Below are 12669 nucleotides of genomic sequence, written 5' to 3' on the forward strand. Positions count from 1 at the left end.
TATGAAAAACCTCACCCTTGTAAAAAAGGAAAATAGTTAAAAGTGTGCAGAGTTTTGAGTCAAATATGGTCAGGTTTTGAATTACACAGCTAAGTATAACTTAGAGAAATGAAAAACATTTATGTTTAAATTTTTTCCCCCAGAAAAGTGAAAAATAGAGAAACTTTGATCTTATTCTCTTTGTGTGCTTTTACTATTTTGCCAAAACGTTCAAAATATAACAGTTTATAATCTAAAGTTATTCAATATTAAGAAAAAATGTTTGGGAGATTATATTCTTATACTTCTCACCAGAAAACAACTTTTTAAAAGTAAGAAGACAAACTGTAATTTTTTAGTCTTGTCTATGTAGTAAGCTAGAAAAAATAAGAATCTGAAACTTGTATTCCAGAAAAAAAAATTCTTAAGAGTTATTTTTATTTACATTATCAGGATGCTTCTACTTCCATTCATATTTGCTAACATAATTAGCTTGAAGTAGAAGTTTTCATTGTTACCAAATGGTTCAAATGCATGCACAAGTTCTAGTATTTGATGTACTTCATGCTAAAAGCAAGAAAATATTTTTTTAGGTTGTAAAGAAAAATTTTAGAGAACTTCAATCTTGTTGTTCATCTTATTTTTGTGGCAAAAGTCTGAAATCAAAACATCCAAATCATGCACAATGTCAGTTACCTAGGATAATACTTCACATTGTTTGGTTCCTAAAGCAGCAGAAGCAGCATTAGAGGGATACTTCTTAGAAATGCAAATTCTAGGGCCCCATCTCAGACTATATAAGGGACTTTGGGGTTGGGCCCAGTAATCTGTTTTAAGAAGCCTTCCAAATGATTCTGATGGATGTCCTAGTGTGAAAAGCAATGGTTTAGTACAATGAAGCATCCTTATACCCTGCCTAGGTCCTAAAGCAAGCTTTAATGTTTTAGATTTCCCAAAGGAGGGCACCACTTATATTTTGGGTGAGACAATTCCTGTTATGGTGAACTGTTAGCATCCCTAGCCTTATGGGACAAACAGCAATAAATAATGCTATTTACCATGTCCCCAAGGGCTGGTAAGAAGATTGTTAAGAAGTAAATAAATCACTGATGGGGAAAAGGCTCAGGATAGTCCTTCCACTGTCCACCTTAGTTCCAACTCTCTCCAGAGACCTTGACTGCATTCTTCCCTTGCTTACCCAAATCACTTCTGCTGGAAGAAGTGAAGGCAATCCTGTTGGCTTATGAAAGCATACAACAAAAGGGTGGGGGTGAGGGCACAGACTTTGCACTGAGGCCAATTTTTATATCATATATCACGATCTTGTTTTCTATATTTTCCTAATGTCAAGGATCAATTAATTTTTCATTACCCTAAATATTATACAGAAGACAAATAGAGAAAAACTGGATTATTTACATAAATGATCCTTATCAGGATAAACTTTTAAATTTTTAAAAGTTGATAAAAAGAAAATATCTTGATACTGAGAGTACAGTACACAACTAGAACTGAAAAAGTATACATTCCCTTAGAACTATAAATTCAATCAATGATTTATATAAAAGGTATTAGAACATATCAGTTTGTAATTCTTATTCTAATTACTCATGCATGTCTACCACAAACAAATAAAATTTACTGTGTTTAAAACTGTCTAGAAAGGAGTGAACTTACAATCTCTAGTAAAACTGTGCCATTAAATATGTTTTTATCTCAACTAATAAATATATGCTCTAAACTTGGTGGCAGGGGGTGAGGTTTAATAGGCAGTGATGTTTGGGGTTTTTATGCACTACTTCAATATCAGTCTCCCTAGGAGATGGGGCTCTCATTTAGCTCAAAAGCAAAACCAAGGTCTCAGGTATACCTAATTTGGCCACATTTCTAAAACAGCAGAACTTTGAATGTAAGAATAAAATAGATTATAAATGAAATAACAACTAAGCCTCTCTCTTATTATCTCCTTTATTTTCTATAAGGTCATCTTGTGACTCTCCTCCCTCCTATATTACTCACATGATTATTCTGGGCTAGAAGAAACACCAAATATAAGAAGCCACCTAACAACTATTGGAGTACACAGAGGACCATAGGGAAATACTATGTTAAATGAGTGTCTCTCTTCTAGGTGTTAAGGCAAAAGAGCAGATCGATTCCTACCTTCATACTCAGGGGGCAAAATGTCACAGGGCAAAGACAGACTTGCCTATGAACTTAACAAAAGGGAGAAGTTTCAAGATCGTGGAGGAGTGAATAGAAGTTACACTGATGTCCTCCCAGGCCAATCTGGAATTACAACTAAATTGTGGAGAAATCACTTGGAACAAACAACTAACAATAGCAAGAAAGAAACCTTATAACCTCAGACAGATAGAAGAATCTGCTTTAGCACAATGTGAACTGGTAAGGAGCGCGGTGGAGACTCGAGAAGGCGGGTGGGGCGCCATGGGTGGCAGCACCAGAAGGATATTGAAACGGCCAGTTGGATCCCCCTGAGAAGAGCAGGGTCTTAACCATAAGCAGGGATCACTGGCCTACAGCACCAGAGCCCAAAAAGTACACAGATAACAGCCAGATGCAAAAAGTGGCAGGGTTGTTCTCTGCCAGAGAGAGGCGGCTGGAAATGCAAAGAGCTGTTTAAAGGGCCAAAGCATAAATTTCTATTTGCAGCCACTTACACTGGTCTCCGGCAAAGGTGGGAGAATAGCAGGCTAGAGACACCTGAGGAGAGGCTTTGGGGAGAGAACTGAGGGAGTAGCCAGCAGAATCCTGAAGTGGACTCCTCCCCCATATGGCGGCAGCCATCTGGCTCAGGTAGACCACTCCCCAAAGGCAGCAGCATGAAAGGACACAATAGCCCTGCCCCCTAGAAGGGACTCTGCCCTGGCCCTGTGGTACCTAAGCCTGACTGCTGAATGCAGAGTGACTAGATTAACAACTGAAGGAGGAAGCCACAGACAGTAGATTCCTGGAAGTCTCGAACAAACTGCCTAAGGTCAGACAGAGTCAACATCTGACATCATCAGAGGTAGATCCAGAAAGAAAAAACAGCGGTAAATACTAGAGGCTAGGTAGACAAAAATCCACTGTGGACTTCTCCATGATTTGCGATATTTTCTGTACTATATAGCCCTTTAACATCCATTTCCGGTCCATCAAGTTTGTGCATATTAAGTCATTAGACTTTATACTAATAGTTTATTTCTCTCCTTTCTTATAACAGTCTTAATCTCTTTACAGCCTTATCAATACTGGTTCATTTGCTGTTGGTACTGGGATTTCAGGGGAGAGTTATTTTTGAGGATGTGGGTTTGTTTCTTGGGCTGTGTGGTTTTGTTCTGGCAGCACCTCCACAAAAACACACAAGACGTGGTGGGCAGAGTGACCCTCAGTCAACCAGTTGGAGGGAAGGACCCACTAAAGGACGACCAAAAAAAGTCCAATTACTTCCATAGAGCTAACAAAAAAGGTAAAAAAAGGCATCCAAACAACAGTAAGTTCAGTAGATCAAGAAGGCTGCACCACTGAATCTCACAGGCTTCCTACCATAGAAGTTCACACCACAAAGTCAGGATGTCAAGACAGATCAATTTAAGAAGCAGAAGCAAAAAAAAAGTGACTCGCAAATGATGGGAAGATGAAGAAACAACCCACAATCGAAGGGAAAGAAGGTATCTCCAGAAGAGAACTAAATGAAATAGAGGCAAGTAAACTATCAGATACTGAGTTTAAAAAAATGGTTATAAGGAAGCTCAATGAGCTCAGTGAGCTCAGAGAGAATTACAAAAAACTGCAGGGAAACTACAAGGAACTTACTGCAAACTATATCAGCATGAAAAAGGACATAGAAACTATCAACAAGAGGCAAGAGGAAATGAAGAATACAATTTCTGAATTGAAGAAGACAGTAGAAGGAATCAAAAGCAGGTTAAGATGAAGCAGATGATTGAATCAGTGAACTGGAGGATAAGGTAGAGAAAAGCTCCCAGAAAGAGCAAGAAAATGAAAAAAGACTCACAAAGAATGAAGAGGTGTTTAGGGAAATAAAAGACAACCTGAAATGTAATAATATCCACATAATAGGGATACCAGAAGGAAAAGAGGACGAGGAAGGCATAGAGACGCTGTTTGAAAAGGTAATGATGGAAAACTTCCCTAATTGGAGGAGAGAAAAGGTCACACAAGTCCAGGAATCACAGAAGGTCCCGTTCAAGACGGACCCAATGAGGCCCAGTCCAAGACACATCATCATTAAAATGGCAAATATCAAAGACAAACAGAATCCTAAAGGCAGCAAGGGAGAAAGAGGTAGTAACATATACGGGAGCCCAGGTATGGCTAGCAGCTGACTTCTCAACATAAACACTACAAGCCAGAATGTCAAGAAATATTCCAAGTCATGAAAAGCAAAGGCCTGCAACCAAGGCTGCTCTACCCAGCAAGGCTCTCAATGAAAATGGAAGGCGAAATAAGGAGTTTCCCAGATAAAAGAAGGTTAAAAGAATACACTTCCACCAAACCAGCATTGTAAAATATGCTAAAGGAACTGCTTTAAGAAGATGAAGTAAAAGAGTCTATGAATACCCAGTTCCTTTCACAGTCACCAATACTTGACATTACCAATATTTTTACTACTTATTAATCTAATTGTGACAACATGTGTTATTTTAATTGTTACTTTATTATTTGTTGAAACTAAACCTGTTTTTGTACATTCCTTGCCTATTTCTGTTATTTTTTTAAAAAGCTTTAAGTAACTTTTTGGTATTCTTTATCCATTTTTTCTGTAAATGTTTGTAGGATTTTTTCTCTAAAAAAAACAACAATCTATTAACCCTTTTTTAGATGTGTTTCAAGTACTTTCCTATTCTGCTACTTGTCCTTTAACTTTTTTTATATGTATATTACTGTAGAGTCTTAAATGTTTAATATAGTCATATTGTCAATATTTTACTTTGTAGCTTCTGGGTTTGAATGTTTTACTTCAGGATAAGAAATATATTATTTTGTATTTTTTCTGAAAACTCCTTAGATTTTACATATTGATTTTTAATTCACCTGAATATTTTTTTATAATGTGTTCAATTGGGCTCTATATTTGTTTTATTCCACGTAATAGTGGCTTGCGCATCTTATTTGTTGAATAAGCCTTAGTTTCCCCATTGCTTTGAAATATCAATCTAATCATATATTACATTGTTAGATATATATATTTGTTTCTAGAATGCTCATTTTATTTCATTGATCTAGTTGATTATTTCTGTGCTGGTGCCATGTTGTTTTAACTGCTGAGACTTTATAATGGATTTAAATTTTTTAATATTTTATAATGGATTTGACATTAAAAAATAAATAAAATCAACCTGTATTTATAAAAAGATAGAAATAAGGAACTCCTACCTTTTGCGACAAGATGGATGGAAGTGGAGAATATTATGCTAAGTGAAAGAAGCCAGTTGGTGAAAGAAAAATGCCATATGACCTCACCTATAAGTGGAATCTGTTCAACAAAATAAACTAACGAACAAAACAGACCACAGGCACGGAGACATGGAGCAGCCTGAAAGTGACCAGAGGGGATGGGGAAGGGGGACAATGGTGGAAAGAAGGAGAAGGGACTAGACAAATAACATGGACATGGGCAATAGTGTGAGAATTGACTGTGGGAGAGGTGGGCGGGGTGGATGGGCAGAGGAGGGCAAAGGGGGAAAAAATGAGACAACTGTAATAGAATAAACATGATTTAAAAACTAAAAAGAAAAGTTTTTTTAAAACAGAAATTTGGGAAGTTCTATAGTCTCAATTCAATTTAATAAAAATGTATTTAAGTACTTATATATCGAAATCCTTTGTTCAAAGAGTTCACAGTCTTGGAAAAGAAAAACATGCATCTAAGTAATTATAGTGTAAGAGAAGCATACTGTAAGTACCAAAAATGAGATATAATAAAGTACTAAGGGAATGTTGAAAGGGAATAATAAATTCTGACTACTATATTAGTATTATTTAGCACTTACTATTAACTAGGCACTGTAGTAAGTGCTTTATATACAGGGTGAGGCAAAATAGGTGAATGGTAGTTTATATGGAAAATAATACAGTAATTGATAAATAATAATAATACAAGAAAAAACTCTGTTTCACAAACTCACAACTTACAAACCTACTTTTGTCTCACCCTGTTATTAATTCATTGACTATACCAACAAACTCATAAGAAAGACAGTATTATCCCCATTCTACTGATGAGGCAATAGAGGTATAAAGAAGTTGAGAATCTGGGTACAGGTTATGTAGCTAGTAAGTAGTCCAGGTTTTAAACTCAGGCAGGCCGACTTCATAGTCCATGAAGAAAGCTTAATGAGGAAGCATGTTTGAGTGATCCTGAAGAGATGAGTACAATTTCAAAAGGATGGAAAGTAGAAATAAGAATATTCAAAGCTGGAGGAAAAACAAAAGTGAAGGCATGGAGATAGTCAATATAGGTTGTAAAAGGAAAACAGTGGAATGTTCAGGTATGTAAGATGTAGAGAAAAATGTGTAAAAGCAGAGGATAGAAAATTAGAGAAGCTTGGGAAATATATTAGGCTCCATAATGAGTCTACATATACAGTCTTTACTAATAAAGAAAATGATTTTTTACAACCTTGATGAAATTCAATAAATTCAGTAGGAGTCGGTCTTCGCAATATCCAAATGAACCAAATGCTAAAAATAATTTCCCACAATTCAATTGCTCCTAAAAGAAAGTACCAGAGCACAAATCATGACTTTCATGGTAACCTCCACACCCCCAAGTATAATAATCTCATTTCACAAAAATCCTATTGCCATGTGATATTGAAATTGCCAGAAATGAAAACAAAGTAAAAATGTCACAATGCTGTCTTAGTTTAAAGAGAATATAAATTTTTTAAGAGACAGCAAATGAAATATGAGTTTACCATGTATCTCTTCTGTGATAACTTCATCTTTGTCATAATATTTATGTAAACAAGGTGATCCATATATAAGAACATAATGAGTGATTAATTCCATAAACCGCATTAGATATGTGCTTCTAACCAGTAAAACAACTAGACATGAATGCTTAATGTCAGATTTCTGAGTTAATTGATTGCTCATATAAGTAAAAATGTTATTTTGGCCTCATAGTAAATTAATTATGGATAAGCAAAGTATGTGGTACTTATAAAACTCTATTTTCATTTCTTGATAAATATTAATGAAAAGCTGATTTTTATGTAGTAAGCTATAGTAAATTATAGGTTAAAACTGTTCAAAATCTATACTATAATTAAAGAGTATATAAAATCCAATTAAAAGTAGAATAAATAAACTTTTTAAAATGTTTTCAAACATTTAGATTTTTTATGTCAAACTATTTATAATTAAAACATTAATAGTCGTTAGTTACTATTTTCCACGTATTTCATAAAAGACCAAAAAATGAATTTTATTTTATATAATATCTTTGATGCAGAGATTTCAACTGCTCTACATAATCTTTTCCCATTCTAGAATATCCTAAATATTTCCTTGACTGAGAGAACAGAATTGATCAGTGAGATACAGGCAATATCAGGAAGCATCACAGAAGACAATATGAAAAAGAAACACAAATGATTGCAAAGAACATTTGAAAATGAAGTTATATTTGGCTTAGTATAAAACTAAAGAATACATGAACAATTAAATATATAAAACACTGAGCTACAAAAAAGTGCTCCACATAAAATATCTAAAATGATATTTAAATTTCAACAGTCATTCTTTATATGTCTAACTGGATTTCCAAGAGTAAGAAAAATCCGTAAGGCCTTTACAAGGGGTTAAGGAACTGAAAAGCTGTGCAATAATCTTAAACTGATACCATAGCTGCCAGGAGGGTATTTGCTAATAATAGGAAACTAGGCTTTCACAGTAATACAAAGAAGTGAGGCTAGTCCTTGATTCCTACCTAGCATGGTGAGAATTGGAACTAATATCACTACATGAAAACAGAAACTTTGAAAACCTATATTCCCTATGAAAAAATGCATTAAAAAAAATCTACTCAACAGCAAAGGAAAATGATAGGTAACCTGTTTATTTAAACCTCAGCTCCTGATAGAAAAGGCTGAAGGAATCTCAAACTGAAAAATTAATGTTGAGTGGTCTTAAATTCTAATTTGAGGTGCCCAGCAAAGCAAATAATAATTCTTTCTATGAGAATTTCCTCTTAACTCCACAAAGACCAACAAGACTGCAACAGATCTAGGTAACCTAAAATGAATTCACAATTTTAAAATTACAAAACTAACAGGAAAATAAGAAACCGTCAGTAAAGTCAACAGAAATAACAGATAGCAGAATTAGATTTGACATCAGCTGTTTAGAAATAACAAATATGAGAGGGGACCCAAAAACAATGTAATTCTCTTCTGGAGAGCATGCCCCTTAGAGTATAGGATTCCCCTGCTACGGGAGTGTTCTAGGGACCCATCTGCATTAGTGTACGAGCTGGTGTTGAGAGAGGTGTGTTCAGCTTCAACGAATATTTTTTGAGACTGTTTAAATGCCTTTGCCCGTTTCATGATGGGTGATTTACCAGTGCATCTGTCCACACCACACCGAGTGTTCAACAGTTTTTGAGCAAAAACAGCATGCTGCCTGTGCCCCACCCTCCCTATTCACCCAGTCTCACCCAGGGTAACCTTTCTTTTGCTGTTGTTTCCCCTGGTGAAAAAAGTCCTCAAAGGGAAATGTTTTGCCAATGTGGAAGAGGTAAAACAAAAAGAGGCAGAAGCACTGAAAGGCATCAAAATCGACAAATTCAAAAACTGTTTTCAGTAGTGGGAAAAATCTTGATAGGTGTTATGCATCAAATGAAGAGTACTTGGAAGATGAGTAAAGTTTAAACATATAAGAATAAATATACAATTTTTTATAAATAAATTCTAGTTTTGGTAGTTCACCCTTGTCCATGCTATATAATCAATGTTTAAAAAATTATAAAAAGGAATCAAAACATGAGCAAGGAAAACATTATCAAAAACAAATCAAATATAATTTCTAATAATAAAAAATATATTCAACTAAAATCTATAATTATATATTTTTTCAAACAATATTCTAAACAAGTGGGGAAAATGATTATGGACTAGTTATTAGATGACCAAGGAATTTTTGTGAATTTTTATTATGTGTGAACATTACATGGTGATTATTTTACATGTAAATATATTTTAGCTGTGTGTACTATAGTATAATATGTTCTCTGGGATTTGCTTCAAAATACTTTACCAAAGGAAAAAGGAATAAATGAAACAAATGTTTGATAAATGTGGGAAATATTAAATATGAATGATGTGTGCATGTGAAATTTTTATAATAAAAATAAAATGAAAATTCAATGGATAGGATAATCAGAATTTTAGATATAACAAAAAAAGAGAATTGGAGAATTACGAGATAGACCTGAAGATGATCCAAATTAAGAGTAAAATTTAAAGGCAAAAAAAAAAAGGAAAGAAAGAAAGAAAAAGAAAAGAAACTCACCTTCCTTTGGGCTCACTGCTGCAGGAAGACTGTTCCAATCAAGGGTCCAAGTAGGGGAAGGATGAGGAGAAAATACCACTTCAATGCCTTTTTCCTAAAAAAGAAAATAGGCCCTTTATAAATTAATGAACTAATAAAATTCTATTGTGTTCTACAAGACCTAATTTCTATTTTTTATACCAGCAACCAAGAACAGAAATATCAACAATCATCAGGTTTACTCAAAATATTTGGTTACATAATAAATATAACACATTGAGTTTTTTTGACAGCAGTTACTTTCCTATTATTTTTAATACTGAGATAGTAAAAAGTAATGTTACACTATTTCAATTATCACCTGAAAAATACATAGAAGTAATGAGCTACCTAGAAATATATTGGGTGTCAAAGAAAAAAGCCACCTGAGGATAAAATTTTATAAAAAACAATCCACAAAGAGGTGATATAAAACTGACTCTGCATATATGCATCAATATCTGTTTACATATATGAAAACTGCCATAGCCTAGGAGCTATATTTTATAAGACCAAAAACCCCCACTTCAGCATAAACCCCTAAAATATCATCCATACCAATCTTTCATGAGTGCCAGCAATGTTTCTAGAAAGGGATTTCTTTGGTTTAACAAATACTTGCCAATATTTTTAAGAATGAGGACCAATTTTCAATTTATAAAAAAATTCTCAGGCTTCTTTCCCATCTTAAAAGTTGTACATTTATTGATTTGATCAACAGATAAGTGGCATGGCATACACCTGGATTCCCAAACTCCTTCCAAATTCTAGGTCCACAGCCCACAAATAAATATCCGTGGTTCACATATTTTTTAAATAATATTTTTGCCTGTGAAGCAATACTTTATTTTTTAAATTTAATCTATATTGTATTTTTCCCATTACCATTTAGACCCCTTACACCTCCCTCTGCCAGCAATCACCACAATGTTATCTGTGTCCATGGGTCCTTTTTCCTTTTTGTGCAATCTTTCCACCCCCTAACCTCTCCCCCAGCTGTCATCCTATTTTCCATGTATGAGTCTGTCTCCATTTTCCTTGTTAGTTCAATTTATTCATTAGATTCCACATATGAGTGAAATCATATGGTATTTGTCTTTCTCTGACTGGCTTATTTCACTTAGCATAATATTCTTCAGGTCCATCCATGTTGTTGCAAAAGGTTTTTGTTTTTTTAAAAATCTCTGGTAATAACTTATTCAAAAGAAAAATCCCTGAGAGTTCTATTTAACTTGTTTATATCACTTAGTTCATGAAATTGTTTTCTTTTATGAAAACTAGCTGAATTCCTGTCCCAAAGGAAATAGTATACGTATACTTTTTGTTGGGGTAGAGCTATAGCTTTATAGATCTAGAGGTCTAGAGCATTCACTTGCCTCCAGAAAGACAAGCATATTATGTCTCTGACGTCATTTACCTCTCTCTTGTTTTCCTTATTCTAGTCTAGCCATATTGAACTTCTTGTTATTCTTCATGTCACCGAAATCATTCCTATTTTAGGGTCTCTTAAGAATATATTGACATATTATTTATATGTTATAAAATTTATCCCTTTAAAGTACACAACTCAATGGTTTTTAGAATATTTATAGTTGGGCAGCCATCATCAACATCTATTTTGAGAATGTTTTCATCATCTCAAAAAGAAGCCCCATACCCATTAGCAGACACTCTCCATCATCCTCCCCATTTCAGCTCCCTGGCCTGGGCGACTCCTGATCTACTTCGCCTCTCTAGATTTTTGCAGGGTTTTTCTATTAGTGGAATCCTCGGCCTAGAACACTTTCTCCAAATCTTCAATTCATTCAGGTTATTTGTTCAATGTCTTCACCTAACCAGATAAGCCCTCTTTACCATCCTACCAAAAAAGGACTCCTCCCCCAATCACTTCTACTCTCTTATCCTACGTTATTTTTTTATAGCACTTATCATTACCCAGTATGTTTAATTTACTTTCTCCACCAGAATGGAAGCAACAAGAGAAGAGTCCAATTTTTTTCTTTGTATATCCAATATTCAGACCAGTGCCTGGTATTTTGTAAACACATGTATATTTTTTGGACTGACAAAATAAATATATGTAAAACTTCTGGAAAATAAGGAAAATTACAGAGATAGGACTGTGCCAAAAAATAATGAAGAGGAAAAAAAAAAGCTGAGATATAAGTGTTCCTAAGAAATACTTTACTATTTTATCCTTCCATTAGCACTAATTTAATGTGACCTCGTGTAATTAGTAAAAAATACTGTGGCTATAAAGTTACTGTATAATTAAAATCAATATTCTGATACTATATTAATTTAATATATTTACTGCCTTTCAAAAATATATGGCAATAGAGAAATCCACAAGTAGCAAAAACAATGCCCTGTTCAAAAAAGGAAATTTTATTTTATCTATATTGTATCAATAATCAACTTTGAATTAAATAAAATAAAAATTTTAACTTATTCTCATATTTGAGCATTCTTTTTTCCAAATTATAAATGTAATATCCCAGTCAACTTTTATACAACCATAAGATTTAAAATAAAAATGAATCATACAGAATGACTACTATACTCTCCTTATTTATAAATGCAGAAATTGTTATCCTTCAGTTTAATGACTTTGAAGGTCACAATGTAGGAGCCTACAATCCAAGTCACCTGATCCCTAGCATTGTCTTTGCGCATACTGCTCCCAAGTCAATGACAGGGACTGGCAGAGATACTAAGGCAGACCCATTCATTAGAATATGAAACCCTCTGACAGATGATTCCAGCTCAATGATTCCCCATTGGCCTGTGAAAACTTTTAGACTGCCTTTAAGTCTAAGATTTTGTATACCCATCCTTCCTTCTTTTCGTACTCATGCACAGGGGTCAAACCTACATCATGACTGAAGGCTCCCCCAGCCTCCTCACAGATGTTTTCTTCAGTATCCCTCTTGCACATTTAACCTTATCTTGGACTCTAACCCTTTTTGGAGGACCTGAACTAACAAATCACCTCTAAGTTAAAAATTCAATATTATTTTTTATTTTTATATTATTACAAAAGGGCTTAATTTTACAATTGATTATTAAATTTTCTGAATTTAAATTTATTTATCTTTCTCTGCTTTAAATATTTTAAGTGTATCAAAT

The 12669-nt window shown here is 34.1% G+C and overlaps 1 protein-coding gene across 1 annotated transcript in view; it reads right to left on the bottom strand.

Moving 5' to 3' along the window:
• The window catches only part of GSTCD (glutathione S-transferase C-terminal domain containing), a 137391-nt gene that overhangs the window by 105152 nt on the left and 19570 nt on the right, over positions 1–12669 (bottom strand). The window contains exon 5 of the mRNA XM_054591661.1: positions 9523–9616. Within this exon, the coding sequence (XP_054447636.1) occupies positions 9523–9616 (94 nt within the window). The remainder of the gene's footprint in view (positions 1–9522; positions 9617–12669) is intronic.

Source organism: Pteronotus mesoamericanus, unplaced genomic scaffold (genome assembly GCF_021234165.1).
Source record: "Pteronotus mesoamericanus isolate MK-2021 breed Mesoamerican mustached bat unplaced genomic scaffold, CSHL_Meso_final scaffold_232, whole genome shotgun sequence".
In the NCBI taxonomy this organism is placed as follows: domain Eukaryota; kingdom Metazoa; phylum Chordata; class Mammalia; order Chiroptera; family Mormoopidae; genus Pteronotus; species Pteronotus mesoamericanus.